At 39.7% G+C, this 15458-nt stretch overlaps 1 protein-coding gene across 2 annotated transcripts in view; it reads left to right on the top strand.

The window, feature by feature from the left end:
- The first annotated feature begins 9799 nt into the window (after positions 1-9799).
- The window catches only part of Pvf3 (PDGF- and VEGF-related factor 3), a 60053-nt gene continuing 54394 nt past the window's right edge, over positions 9800-15458 (top strand). For both annotated transcript variants that reach the window (XM_070276811.1, XM_017233433.3), the window contains exon 1: positions 9800-11720. In XM_070276811.1, coding sequence (XP_070132912.1) covers positions 10491-11720 — 1230 coding nt within the window. In that variant the 5' untranslated portion in view covers positions 9800-10490. The remainder of the gene's footprint in view (positions 11721-15458) is intronic.

The raw sequence follows: 15458 nt of genomic DNA on the forward strand, positions 1-15458 counted from the left end.
TACTTAGGATAAAGGATATGCATTGATGCATTTGGTTGGCATTCATGTCAATAAATAGAAACAGGAAGGATTGTTGTGTAGTGATAAGGTTACATTGTGAATTTCTTTAGCGATGTCCACTATTGAAATAGCTTAAGCTTTTCTTTTAAGAATTTGTTTCAAAGAACTTTAAAATCGATTTGTAAGGGCATTCAAAAATGTACTTCAAAAGATGTTCTCAGCTAGGAAAATTCTTTGCGACACTTTGCACAACATTAAAGATGCAACTGACAGATAGAAAGCAAAGTTTTCGTCTTGAAACATTTTGTGGCCAAAATAAATTCTCACCTGATATTTTTTTGTGGCGGGTATTTAAAGCTATCTTAGATAAGCAAACAAGTGGAAGTGCCGGAATCGATTTGTATCTTTGGGATGCGTTTCTGGCTGCTGCATCTTTGGGATACCTGTAGCTTGTTTATTTTGCAGCTGCCCCTTGTTTATTTTCCCTGTTAGGGCCGATACTGTGCCGTGGAAATCTTTTGTGGCAAGTACAGCTGCAACATTTCACTTGAGCCAGACAGAGAGGGAAAGCTTGCGTAAGTTCGTTCGTGCCTTCAACTTTGATTCAATTTCGAACGGAGAATTTTTATACGTTTTGCCGACTTTTTGTTGGTCAATTGGATTTGTTTTCTGGCCTAGACCAGAACGGAGCGGAGGAGGTTAAAATCAATTGGCTTGGCTAAGCCTGATAAATTTCTTTGCTCAGGAATTTATGACTCTTAGCTTCTTTTTCTTTGCGGTCTTCAAAGTTGTGATACTCTTACAGGGGGTAATAGTAGTATTTAGTATTGGCAACACAGTGGTCCAAACTGAATCTTTTCACACACTCTTTGGCGAATAGCTGCTTTGAAAATTTTCAAAAATTGGCTCAGATATTAGATGGCCAGATTTTGATTTAGAATTGTTTAACTTAAAGATCTAAGTTTTGGAAGGTATAACACTCATTGTTCTGCGATGTACTATCAAAAGTTATGGATAGTTCTCTGAAATAAATCAACGCGTTACCAACCTTATAGCCAGGTTGAAGCCCCTTGGTCAAAATTTCAATTTTCAATTTTCATCCACGTTATAGACAATATTTTGGGCATCCTGTGTCCCACATCAAAAAGGAATACCATTCACAAATCAGGGTTCCAATACCTTTCAATGATGCCCTTAGACCGGGAAAGTATACCATTCATTGATCTGCCAAGAATTACCAAAGTTATGGACCATTTTCTGAAATAAATCAACGCATTTTAGCCTTACTGATTTGTTGAAATATTTGTCATAAATCGTTCAAAGTTTGGTTTCACACATTTTAATACAGATGGAAGGGTTTCGCGTTTTCAAAATGGTACACAATGGTACGATTTTAAAGGGATAAAGATGACCCTTCCATATGTTCCATATCTTATATCTGCCTTATAACATAACAAACTGCCTTATAACATAAAGATAAACTGAAATTCCTCTGCAAGGGTGTAGAACTTTCGGCTTCTACCGAGCACAGTCCTTCTTCCTTGTTCTTTTGCAAAGTCGCCCCTAGGACCTCCCTCAAATACAAACAATTTGTCACGCTTTTCTTCGGCTTGCAACGTCAAAGCCATCGACAATTGGCAATTTGCCAAACAAAGAAAAAAAGTCTAGAGAAAAGAAAGGGACCAGACTGAAAACTTGTTGAGTATCTAAAGGAGTATCTTTGTATCTTATAGGGTCTTTGTGTTATGGCCAACACTTCAATTATTCAAATACCAACCGCTTCTGATGGGCCACAAGACCCCCATTGGAAGATTCTCGATCGTAATTTTTTCCTTTTTCCATTTTCAGTTTCATTTCAATTCCCCATTTTCAATTTCATCTCAGTTTTTATATTTTGCTGCCTGCTGCGTTTGTGGTTTCATTTGCATTTCACTTGAGTGCAGCATTGGGGCAGGTTCAGGTTTTTCCATCTATTCCTTCGAAGTGAAATGCTTTTAGCTGCTGACTGGTAACATAAAACTCTTTTCTAATGGTGGCTTAAATGGGGTCTCAGCCAGAAGGAGGCCTTCGCTTCTATTTGTTTGATAAGTCAATGTGGTTAAATGTGGTCTGGCTCTGAATTAAAGTATGATGGATGCTCTCAATATTAAATTTAGAGACAAGCTTCTATAGTATTAGTATTTCTTAATTAATATACGAAATAACAGATGATGTGTTAATTATAAGCCTTCCTTCTATTCAAAGTGAAATTCGTCAATTAGCCAAAACTCCAGTCTTTATGAGGTTTTCTGCCAACTTGCAGACAAGACCACTCTGTAGCTTCAATTCAGATTCAATAACCAGCAAAATGTGCACCAGAAAAGGGGCTAAAAGTGATTGAGCCATCTACCACCCGACCACTGACAGTTGGACGTTTCAATCAAGCCAGTGGCCAGTGGCTAGTGGCCAGTGGCTGGAGATGCAGTTGCAGTTGCAAATGCAATGGCTTCTGCCTGTTACTTGTTACCTGTTACCTGTTGGTCAACAAAACGTTGATGGCTAATAACCTGGTTGCTCCATTTGCCAAGCTTCTGCTGCCAAGCAATCTGGCAATCCGGCAATCCGGCAGATTCGCTTGCCGAGTGAAAACTGTTGGCAAATGAATTTGATTTATGCAACGGCATTCGATTGCCACAGCTCTCGGACCCGGACTGTGTCTTCTAATAACTGGAACCCAATCGCAGGCCATAAATCTTGTCCACGTTGGCGGTCTCTGTCTGGTGTCTGCTGCCTGCTGTCTGTCGCCTAGTGTAGTACGGATACTGGATCGGATACCGAGGTACTATCTGCTATTCCCACTTGGGCGGGAGGAACGTGCCTCGGGCCTAATCACAGGCATCAGATGCCGCTCAGGGCCACCTTGTGCCGATTTTTCCATACATTTCCATATGCCACAAGCTGTTGTGTCGTCTCAACACCATTTCCTTTTACTTTTAACCCCAAAAACTTTTTCAATTTTCTGGCAAAAAGTTTAAACCCGCACAAAATTTAAGTCATATATGTTTTCAGAACAAGATGTATAGCAGCATTGCTATCTGCATAATACTTGCTCTATATGTATCTGCATCTGACTCTGTATCATACATAAAAAAAAACACATACACGGTGCTGCATCTGAAACTGCATCTTTGCCGCAACATCTCCGGGACCTTTTCCTGCTTCCACTTCCTCTGGCGGTAGCGGTGATGCTGGTGGTCGGGTGTTGCATGCAAATTTGATGCAAAAATATGTGAAATTTTCGATTTTAAATGACGCCGCTATGTCGGTCCCTTATTCTTCTTTTAACCAGAGCACTTGGAAAAATATAAATTTAAAAACAAGTATTATTTTTATAAAAATTTTGTTGCTAGAAATTATTTAAATAGAGCTTTAGATCTTATTTAAAAAGAAAGTTCTGTCTGGAAGTCTGGTTCTGTCTGTTCTGGAAGTTCTTTAGGAAAAACAAATATTCATAAATAAAAACATTTGTGTTCATCTCATATACAAATTTAATTCTTTACTTAAAACCTCAACAATATTATGGTATATTTAGAAAACATTAAAGTAAAGCATGTTAAATTTTATGTATATTGTTCAGTATATGCTATGATTATTATAACTCATAATTCAATTTTGTTTAGCAAACAACCTTGTCGTTTTTTGGTATTTAAAATATTTTTAATATTTCGAAACTAGTTTGCTGATAAAAACGTAAACATTTCAGTGAGTTACGGCTACTGTGTTACTGCCGGCCCGGGACAGTCCTCCTCGTAGGGCGCCTCACAAAAATTTATGGCGTTTGCATGTCTGAATTTATCTGCTTGTTTCACATGCAAATGCAGTCAAAGGGGCGTCTAGGCGGGGGTGTGGCACCAGGGCAGGAGGATCCGGGCCGGAGGAGGTGGGGGCTTGGGGTAGGTAAAGATCAAAACCGGAGGAATCGGTCTGGGGGAATACATATATACATATGTACGTAGTGGCGGTGTTTTCCATTTCGTAATGGTGATAAAAATAGAAACATTTTACTGGCAAAACGCGAACAGCGAGAGAACATGCCAACTTTCATACAAGTATTTGCTCGTCTCCCCGGCATTTCCAACCCCCGGATACTCAGTTTCAGTTTCAGTTTCGGCTTGGTTTGGTTTGGTTTTGGCCGCTACCTTTAACAGATTTTCCGTTCTGGCCTGGTTAACGAAACCATGCCAGTTTCCAGTACTGAGCTGGCCTCCAGGGACGTAGTTGACTTTCGGGGCAGGGACGGTGGTCCAGGCTGGTGATTTTTATGAAAAAGGATCCCAGTACTATGGGAAAATATAAAAATTTTTAAATAAATGTTACTATTTGTATGGGTAGAAGTTGTGGCTAAGGACTGTGAATATTTTTATGATTTTTTTAATGAGCAATAGCTTTTTATAGGATCAGTTTTGTTTGAATTGAATTTTTTTATTAAATATTAAGCTATTCTATTATATTTTTTTGAGGACACCCACTGTGCTTGGTGTATGTAGAATCCATTGCTTCGTTGCTCTTTCATCATACGTGTTCATTCATAAAAATTTTATATTTATTTGCATGCACAAACAAGCGAAAAGGCACCGAAAAGCCGAGCCCAGCTCTTTGCCATCCAACCTGCCATCCTATGACCCCCGCGCCTCTGTCCACAGGGTGGTTGTGTGGATTGACCTTGAGCTATGGGCGAACAGGTCCCAGCTGAGCCAACCTACCTATCTTTGACTTACTTTTTGGGTATCCTTGTTGTATTTGCTTTATTTTTATGCGAGAGTGTTTTAATATTCCTTTAAAAATCCTTAAAAAAAAGAGAGAGAGAACTTCTGGATTCGTATGTGCGCCCATTTGAGGGATTCCTTCGTATACTTCTTTTTTGGGTCGTTTATAGCTGGCGGTTATTTGTTGCCACCTACGTGACTCGGCCTTTCCTTTGAGACCTCCGACCGCTACCTCTACTTACCCCCTGACTACGCTGCTGTGGCAACAAGTGTGTCCAACTTCAAAGCTGCCATAGAAATGCCCAGGCATTCACTTTAAGACGCCTCTGCAAAAGTTTTCGGCTTAAAAGTTTACTGGGCCCTTGACAAAGTCTGATGCCTGATGTATGTAAGTGAGATTTTGCAATGCCATTTATGATGGATTTCATCTGGAAGATTGAAGTTCTTTACCAAGTCCTTAAACTATTATGTTTTTAGATGATTCATAAATCATTTCTTGATAAAATTAATATCTTTTTCAAGAAAACTTTTTCTTGTAAAACCTTATCCTTTGAATTAGTATTCCATATTTTTCCCAGGACTCATCCCAACCCTACCTGTGGACTCATCCACCGATAACAATTGAGTTGCATGAATGACTTTCCCAGGCCCGTTACTTGCCCCTTTTTCTTTATTTTTTTTTTGTTGTTCGAGAGAGCTGCCACAGAATGACTTGTTTGCCTCGGTGGCCAGAACTTCCGTTTAGTTGGGGGCACCTTCCTGTTTGCTATTCAGGCTCCTCCATCATCACCATCAATGGTGGCATATTGTCTGCTCTATTCTCTATGCCATCCGCCTTTACTAGCATTAAACATTTCAACTTAAGCTGCCGGAGGGGGCAGCTCTAAAAAAAAAAAAACATTTTAGCAGACATAAAGCGGCGCCTTCTTTTCTTAACAAACAAAAGGGGCCTATAACCCAGAAAACGTGCAAAAAAATATATACCTATATACCCATATATATAGAAAAGAATGTTAATGGAACAGGGATGCCACGGGTAGTTTTGTGGATAAAACACGCGATTTGGGAAAGGATGCTCAAGACAATGCGGAAAGGAAATGCGTTAAGTTTACACTGGGAAATATTTTAAATAAATATATATACTCTTAAAACTCAAGCATAAACTATTTTTGATTAATTTCTATTAATTTAAAAAGCCATATATACCCTTTAAAAGTCTTAAAAGCTCAAAAATTATTTCTTGCAGCGTAAAAAGCAAAGGGACCATGGCAGCCCCAGGAAGTGTCTACCTCCTGGTGTTGTTAACAAGCCTCCAACACCAACAATAACAACAGAGTGTCACTAGGAAAAAAGAAGAAAAAAGAATGGATATTGTAACCCTACAGATATCGCCCTGTATAACGGAAAGCCAGACATATTTTTTCACAGATTTTAACGAGGCAAGAGAGACAAGAGCCAACGACACCGACGATGATGGCAACGCATCTTCAATGGCAAACCATTTGTCTTTGGCCAGTTCCTAGGAGGACTACCACATCCTACATATAGACAAGTTCCTTGTGGCGGTACCCCCCTCCACCCTCAGGGTGTAAAGTGGGCGTGGCAGTGTGTATGCTTATGTGGGAGTAAGGAAACTGGCAACATTGTGTGCTCTGGTATTCTTTTAGGGTTATATTTGTCATAAAAGTGGCTACAAAGTGTGGCAGGTAAAATACCGATATGCATCTTAAGTTGGTGGCAGGAAAGAAAAACAGAATAATGGTCGAAACCATAAATTGTTGGTAGAAGTTCATATTGTTAAAAAATTCTTATACTTTGGTCAACAAATTTTAACTCTCAAGTGAAGTTTGCATTTTAACACCTCACCTGAGATATTTGTGGAATATTTTTAGCTTCTAAATTACAAATTCCATTTTGGTTTACCCAGTTAGCTGGAGTTGGGCTGCCCTTTTGCCATCTCACTCCTTTTGGCCAATTTCGTTTCTTGGCCATTTTATTTCCTGGCAATCGCTTACTTGGCTCTGTTTGTCTAGAGTTTGTTTTTCTCAAATTCCTGCACACACTTGGCCACTTGCTGAAGATATCAACTTGAAAATTGTTAGAGACACGCCCCCCAAAACACGACGCCCCTCAAAAGACAGGGCAAAAACAACTTCATGTTCTTCTTGGCCTGGCTGACAGCCAGTATCTGTATCTTATAGGTTGCCCAGCAGCTAAGCCAAAAGAAATTCATCCATAAGAATCACAGCAACAACGGGAAAACAATTTGAGCCCCTAAAGTTGCTACACCCACTCATTGCCTCCCCATAGCCCTCCTCCGACCACGCCTCTTGCCACGCTTTTGCTCTACTTTGTTTATCGCTCTTGACTTTGCTGCTGGCTTTTCATTATTTTTTCTTCATGTTTCTTTTGTTTTTAGTGTGTTTTTGTTTTTGCCTGAAAGTTTATTGGCATTTAACCTGCAGCCACGCCCTCTTTATCCGCCTCTTCCTCCTCCTCTGATTGATTAGGTCGATCGGGAAATGCTAATTACTGTCTGCCACCCCGGAGGCGATGAATTTTTCCCTTTCGGGAAAATGCAATTAAATTCGGTTTGCCATTTTGTCTCAAGCGACAGCAAAAAAGTAACTAAATGGATTTAAATTAAAAGTTTGGCCAATGAAATTAAATTTAATTATAGTTCTTAAAGTGATTTATTTGTTTACCTTCCCGATGTTGGCAAAATTAATTTCAAACATTCTTGTTTTTTTAATTCTCATCGCTGTTGACGAAAACTTTACAGCCAGCAATTAAGAAAAAGAAAACATCGCAAAAGTTGCCGGGGCAGGATGGGAAAGTTTCGGTTAAGCCAGGATGAGGATGCTGGAGGGTACTCCCTTCTCGTCCTTCACTCGAAACTTTGTGACGCTCTAGCCGGCAAGTAACTGGAGCATTTTTAGTCAACCTAATTAGCAACCTAATGATTTTTTAACGCTTTATCGAGCACTGGCAATGATTTCATTAAAAACACTCCACCCACAAAAAAGGGAGTTGGGAGTTCCTGTGAAGTGCAGTGTAAATTGCTTCATGATTATTAAATTGCCTCGTGCTCCGCAGCGTGGGCTTTAGTTTTTGGGGGAGTAGTTGTCCTGGAACTTGTTGGGAAGTTGAAAATGTATGCAAATTAGTTGGCTTGGCTGGGCTTAAGGGGCGGGAGTTTTTAGCTTTTAGGTTTTAGGTGTTGCACACGAAAATTCTAGTGGATGTAGAGCTTAATTGGATATGAGTTGGATTAGGTAGCTTAATTTGTGGTTGAAGGTGAATTAAGGTTTAGTTAGGTAGAATTTATATATAGATGCATGATAATTCTTAAACCATCTGTATTAAATTTTCCTCTAATCATGTCATCTCTTTTTGGTCACAAACCATTTGAAATCTTAAATTGAGCGTCAAATTCCACACATAATACAAGTTTTATGAGCGACGCCTGTAGCTTTATAGCTTATCACCTACCGACTCTCCCCCTTCCAGCCCGAAAAGTCAACAAAACACACACATAGATGCAGATACAATATGTACAAAGTAACAACAATGATATAACAATCTTTACAATCCTCCAGCAATAGAAAACGAAACTTGTTTGCCTTGGAGCTTACAACAAGACAAACAAGAAAGGCCATTACAAGAAACCTAAAAAGGGAAAGAAAGGCATTTAAAGATCAAAAGGAAAGGAGGTATAACTTAAAGATTCTCTATAAGAACTTCCACTAACCATTGACTATCAAAGATATATAACATAATTCCCCATAATCAGATATCTTAGCATCTGTGATTTAGTGGGAAAAGTAGAATTTTTTATTTGATCGCCAGACAAATCCTATTTGCACGCTTAGCTATACAAAAATGGGAAAATCAATTTTTCCAGCTCCCCAAGACATTCGTAAAATGTCGAAGACTTAAGAACTTCATTTGAGGTTGCAACCCTTCTTGCTGGCCCTTTGTTTTCCGCCTTTTATCATCGATCAGTCTTATTTTTTATGATCATGCTAAGAACTTTGCCTCGGTGACTCATCCCAGTGGAAACCTTTTCTTATACATTTTTTTTATAAACATTTCGTTTAATGGCAATTAGTTGGAAAATTGGTTTTACTTGCTGTGCCATTGTCCCCCACCACAAGGATGTTACGTTTTTGTGGATTCCCAGGAAATCACACTTGGTAGAAGGCGGAATAAAAAAAAATACAATCTCATTATTGTTATTATGTAATGAAAGCCTGTGCAGCAGCCCACACAGCCTGAATAAAAAACCCAACGGCCAACGCAAAAAAATCTTGAGAGTCAGAAAACTTGAAAAGAACTTCTCAGACGGCAGAAAAGTTAGCAGACATGGGCGTATGACTGGAGCTGTTGATTTTAGATGAAGATGATTGCTCTACAGATGGAAAATATTAAGAATAATCAAATTAAAATATTAAAGTAATAAGAAAATTAACTTGGAAATAGTTACAAGGTTTTAAAAAATGGTGCTTAGACAATGAATTGAACAATTAAAACTATTATTTAATTTTAGGTATATTAAAATAGAAGCTAATCCTTAAAAAGAGTGGTTTATTAATTACTTAAATACCAGTAACAATAATTATCCTTATGTTAAAATACTAAATTAAATTATTTTAACGAAAACTTTCTCAAAGTGCATAATTTTCCGAGGATGCTGCGCTTCTAAAGAGACTGTGTGGGAGATTGTTGACATTATATTTTATGAAGCAACATGCACAATGTCCAGGCTTAAATGAAATTCCCTCGTTTTAACTTGGCTAACTTAACCAGAGAACGGGTTAGACTAACGAATCACCAGCCAGCCAGATCGGCCCGGCTAATAGATATGAATTATCTATTTTTTCTTGCCGCTCCAGTACCAAAGTTGCTTGCAACATGTTGACAGCTCTCTTGCGTGTTGACTGGCCGCCAGTGTGGATCGCAACATTGGTTTATAGTGTAATAGGTAGTGTATCTCAACATTTTGGCACCGGGCGCATCTGCCTCAGAATCCAATCCAATTCATACGAGATACAGTCGTTATCTGTAAGTCGTCGGGTCTTGTTGGAAAATCGGATCCGTGCATAATCCGTGAGAGAATACCTAAGTGAAAAGCATTTAGCCAACCCATCTATGGAGTTCTGCCATCTGGCCCAGTGTATCAAAACAAACAAATCGTTGCACAAACCAGCCGACACGCTGCTGATATAAAACCCAGATATATAGAAAATCGGATGTGCGTGAGTGAAGTTGTGGGTGTTTGTTTGAGTTGAGTTGGTGTGCGAGTTGAGGGCGTTTAAAGTCACAAAATTAATACAAATCCAATTAAAATTGAATTAAAGTGCAAAACTAAAAGATATAAATTTCATGAATGAATTTGCAAATATTCCATCAAATGAAAAGTGTGAAAAAATATAAATAAACAAAGAGAAACAGAAAGGTATTAAGAAATAATAAAACCATTTGTGTCACAAATAAAATTTTAACGATTAACAGCCAAGTGAATAATTGGCATTCCTTTCCGAACAAAAAGCAAAATCTCAAGTTCTCGTCAGCAAGTGTCACAGCATTAAAAGCCATAATTAATAGCCTAATAGCCAAACAAAAGAAAAAATGCTTTAAAAAGAATCGCACTTGCTGGGCAAAGAAAAAACAAAGAAAAGTGTGGAATAAAATATAAAAACAAAGAAAACATAATATTAAAACAAATAAACAACAAAAACGGCGATGCCTTCGTTGAGCGCCAAAATGTTATGGCTATTGCTGATGGTGATGCCCCTCGGTGGGGCTAATACCAGTGATCAAAGGGTATCGACGGTGGCGCCTCCCCACCGGATTTCGCATCAGCAACAGCGGTTGCACCAACTGGAGGCAGCCCAGCAGCACCAGCAGAAGCGGCATCATCATTTGCGGCACGAGCAGCATTTGAGGGCCGAGTTGGAGGGGAACGGGAATCATCAGCCGCCACCGCCCATGGGCGGGTCCGAGGGGGATCTCACCGCCTTCGAGAAAACCTTCGAGTCGCAGCTTCCCATGCAACAGCATCACTTGCGTCACCATAATCACCACCACAAGAGCTGGGAGCAGAGGGTTTTCCCGGCCCTGCGCCACCAGCCACATCGCATGTCCTTCCTTGGAACCTCCACGCCCAGGACAGTTTTCACCACAGACTCACCGACTACTTCGCACCGGGGACTGATAATGAATCACACCCGCTACTTCGATCGCGATGGCATGAATCCCCCGTGGGCTGAATACCACACCACCAGAGGTCCCAACTGGCGGCAGGAATTGGACACAAGTAGCTCCGACGAGGAGTCTGATGAGGAGGACGATGATGAGGACGAGGATGAGTACGACTATAATGATGAATCCAGCTCGAATGCCGTGGATGAAGAGCTGGCCCGGCAAATGCCCAGATACTCGCTTTTTACTGAAAAGCTTCGGCGCACCATAGAGAACAAAGAGACCGAGTACGATCAGTCGGATGAACTGGAAGTAGCGGAAAATCGGAATAGAAATCGGAACAGTAACAGACATCCAAGTGTGGCGAATCCCCACGATAAGCCCTCCGAAAAGAGGCACATTCTCGATTGGCTGTTCAAGCAGGACAGGGAGAAGGACGTGACCAAGAAGCCACATACCACAGCAGCACCCAAAACCACAACAACGACCACCACTTCGACAACAACCCAGCGACCAGAGAAACAAGAATTAACCCTATTAGATGCCAATCTGCAAGATAAGAATGACTTGAATGAGGATGATTTCAATGAGGATTCTGATTCGGAGTCCGAGGAGGCCTTCTCCAACGAGCAGTGGAACAAAATCCAGCACGATCATCATTTGCAGCAACAGAAACACCAGAAAGAGCTCCAGGCGTTGCGTGAGAAGAACAGGAACACCCCCCTAATCAGAAACGCGTTCCCCCCTTCGCATTATAACACTGAATCTGAGGTAAGTCATCAAGGCTTGGCATTGCGCTCATTGTTCAGAAATAGCGACGAGCCACTGACTATGTGATAAGGCAGATTCTCGGACTCCCTGAGACTGAGTCCATGATGTCATTAGCCATTGTTGTTGCTCTGGCATTGCTCCATACCAGTCGGGGATTGTCGGCCACTGATAAGAGACACCAGCCACCGTTGAATAAACAGAACAGAACGGGTCGAATACCAAACTCTTGCCACAAAATGACCAACAGATTTTTGGGGCCTGCCCGGTATTTGGGGCTTCGGTTTCACTTTTGATTGCGATTTTTGATGTTGGCGGTTGCTGATCCGGTAAATCCATAGGTAAACATATAGATGTCAAAGGGTACTCAGCGAAAAGAGTATAATTTTTAAATTAAACAGTGATTTTTTTTGCGGAAGGAGATTGTGATGGAAATTTTAAAATTTAAACAGCACTTACAAAAAATACATATTTAATGTCTCTAGTACATAGGTATATAATATGACTATTTGCTTTGGATAGGAAACCTTTTCTCAAAATCATAGCCTCTATCTATTCAAATATATTTAAAAAATGTCCTTTAAATAAGAACCAATTTCCCCCTGTGTATTCACGAGCGGCGTAGCGCACTGACCATGGCTAATGCCGTTTGCATTTTGGCTAACAACAAAAGCAAAGCCTGGCAAAGCAAAGCACATTTACCAGCAAAAGCACAGCCAGAGTCCAGGGCGGACAGACATGTTGCTTTATTCGGTGTTCTGGGCTCTTGTCAAATATTTACACAATGTGCAGAATTTCAGGGGGGTGTTCGGTTAGTGTTGGTCTTTTCTGGCTGACCATTCGCCATTCACCAGTGCGGCTGACTAATTGCAACCAGCATAATGAAAATAAAACACAAAATCACATAAAATAAAAAAACAAAAATAAAAACTGTCTGTTGCATTTGATTTGCAAATTTTGGATGCCATAGCATTCTGTTTGCTTAGAGTTGGGTTACTGGCAGTTGGTCTGGTTTTAATTGCATTTTCATGGCTCCCTTTGATCCCGCGACCCTCAGGTCAATGCTATTTCCCTGCCACTCCTCCCCAGGCAAGTAGATACATTGGTGTAATTACCTTAAAAAAAGGACCAATTAAATTGGTCTGAAAGTAAATAATTTTGGTCAAGGAAAGTAGTCGGTACTGTCTGCCTTTGTCGGTTTAGTTTGTAACTTGAAGTGTCTTTTATTTATTTATTTATTGGCCAAGCATTCTGTCTTTGTAGCAGGTAAATGGAGTTTAGTTAGTTAACTTGTCATTGAAAATAGCTTCGATGTTGTTTATGTCCTCCAGAAATTGGTGTCGGTGTAAGTACATAGTGAAGAGGCCTTGGATCATAAAATAAACCTAACAAAGGTGGGTTTGATCGGCTTCTTTGAGTAGAAATAGTTCTTGAACTTCTAAAGATGTTTTAGAGGTTGGTAGCTATGGGATATATATTATCTTAAACCTTAAGATAGTTTCTAGAATATATCTGGTTCTGAAATATATAATGTATGTTATTGCCAGTACATTAAAATCTAATAAATTCTACTGACTAACATCTGCACAAAATTGAATAAATTTAATTCAACCCATGAGTGAATTTGAATTTATATTTTTTTATGCTGTCTATATAATTTGTTCAATCAGTTGAACTTAATGAATATTACAGCATAATTTCCCACTTAATCACAAATTTGAATTTGAATTTCGTGTAGAGGCCTGGAAAGTGTGTGGACAATTGTCAGTAAGTGCGTGTGCTTCTGGAAAACGAGAAATGCACTCGAAATATTGTTAACAACTAAGTAAACACTTGGCTAAAAACAACAATAATTACAAAATGGGCAAAAACAAAGAGCCACTGCGTGTAAAACGAGGCACAAAAAACAAAAGTTGAACAACAAAGTGGGAGGTGGGAGGCTGGGTAGGTGGGTAGCGGAAGTGGGGTGGCGCCAGGGGAATTGGCACAGAGCCATCAAAATAACAAGGCCCCCGCCCACTCCCCCCACTTTTATGCTGAACAATACAATTAACACATGTCTGCGGATGACGCCGGCTACTCGGCAGGATGTATGCTCCTTTTCCTGTCGCCCATCCTGACATCCTTCCTTACCTTTTGCTGCAAAAAGCATTTCCCAGACGTGTTAACATGCCACGTACTGGCTGCAATTACGCCGTTTATCCTTCTCTCTGCCTCACAATTAAATATTATTTTGGCTTATATGCATTCTATAATCAGCTTTGAATGATTCTTAATTAACATTTCCAATTAACTCTGAATAAAATGAGGTTGTTTACAAATTAAAATTATTTATTCGTTGGCTGGTTGATTATTCAATCAGATTTTAAATCTTTTCAATCTTTAATTCGAATTCTTTATTTTTGCATTTCAGCTTAGGCTTGATGGTTCTATCTCTTGTTTTTTTGATGCCCTACTTTTCCATCTAGCATTTCTTTCTGAACTTTTCTCCCCCCAACTCTAATGCACATCCCTCATTTGCACTTACACCCACTTGATATACCAGGTCCTGTATCCTATATAGTCTTGCCATTTTCCCCCCGAAAAACTGTCACAAACAGACACCACCCCACACAGACACCAATCACTTGTTTTCCCAGCTTTTCCAGGTTCTGTTGTTGCAGTTTTTTGTTTGCAAGCTTTTAGCCATCTTTTGTGGGTGTAGTTCTATACATGCCAAAAGTTTGTGGCGTTTTTTTCATCCTGTCACTGCTGGCTTCCTTCGACTTTACTGGCTTCTACCGCTTGCCAGATCTTTAGGAAAGTGAAAAGCAACCTAGAGTGGGCTTAGCCTTTGAACGGCGAAACGTCAAAAACGGTTAAGAAGCGACAACTGAAGCCACATACTTGCACACAGCAAGAGTTTATCGTTTTGCCGCCCACCGATGTGGTTGAAGGTTGTCGCAGTGGGGTTGCAACGACCTTGAAGCTTGAAGCATGGTAGGGGAAAGCAATAAAAAGCCCACAAAAGTGGTAATACTTTTCTATCAGTAGGAGCTCTGTGGGGAAAGCGAAAACTATTCAATTTATTTCAGAAAAGCACTTAATTCTTATTGTTTGATTTTTTCAACCAATTTTTTATTCTGACAAATATTTCAGTTTTATTATCTTTGTTTCGCAATTACTCTTGTATTAGAAATTTCTTGATTACTTTCTAGCTATTTCTCTTGGCCATTGGATGTTGGCTGCGGGATGTTGGTGACATTTTTCAGCTAATTTCCACTCACATTTCATACATATTTTCCTCTTTTTGTCGTCCTGTTATTGGCAGTGCAATTTCATTTTAGCTCTCTTGTGTCTTTCCCAGGGATTTTCCTTTTTCACTTTATGCTGTTGATGTTTTCCTTCTTGCCAGGGGCATTCATTAGTTTTTCTCAAGCCCTCCCTTCGATCTTACCATCCCTCTAATATCTTGGGAAGTATATATAAAAAATACTTGACTTTTCCTCTATATAGTATCTCTGAAGGCGCTGGAAGCTAAAGACTTATTCTTTAGACATTTTCCATTACACAACTCGTGTCTCTTATTGTCTCCAGATTGCCTGGCTTTTGGTCTTTCTATTTGGTGGACTTTTTAAGCCAGCTTCCCATAATTTATAGCAGACTCGAAAATAAATTTCAAGAAATTATTTTCCTTCTCCCAAAGGAGAGGAAAGCAATATAAATTCTAGCAACTAATTGGCAATGTTGCGCTTCTCGTTT

This window comes from Drosophila bipectinata, chromosome 2L (assembly GCF_030179905.1).
Source record: "Drosophila bipectinata strain 14024-0381.07 chromosome 2L, DbipHiC1v2, whole genome shotgun sequence".
Taxonomy (NCBI): Eukaryota; Metazoa; Arthropoda; class Insecta; order Diptera; family Drosophilidae; genus Drosophila; species Drosophila bipectinata.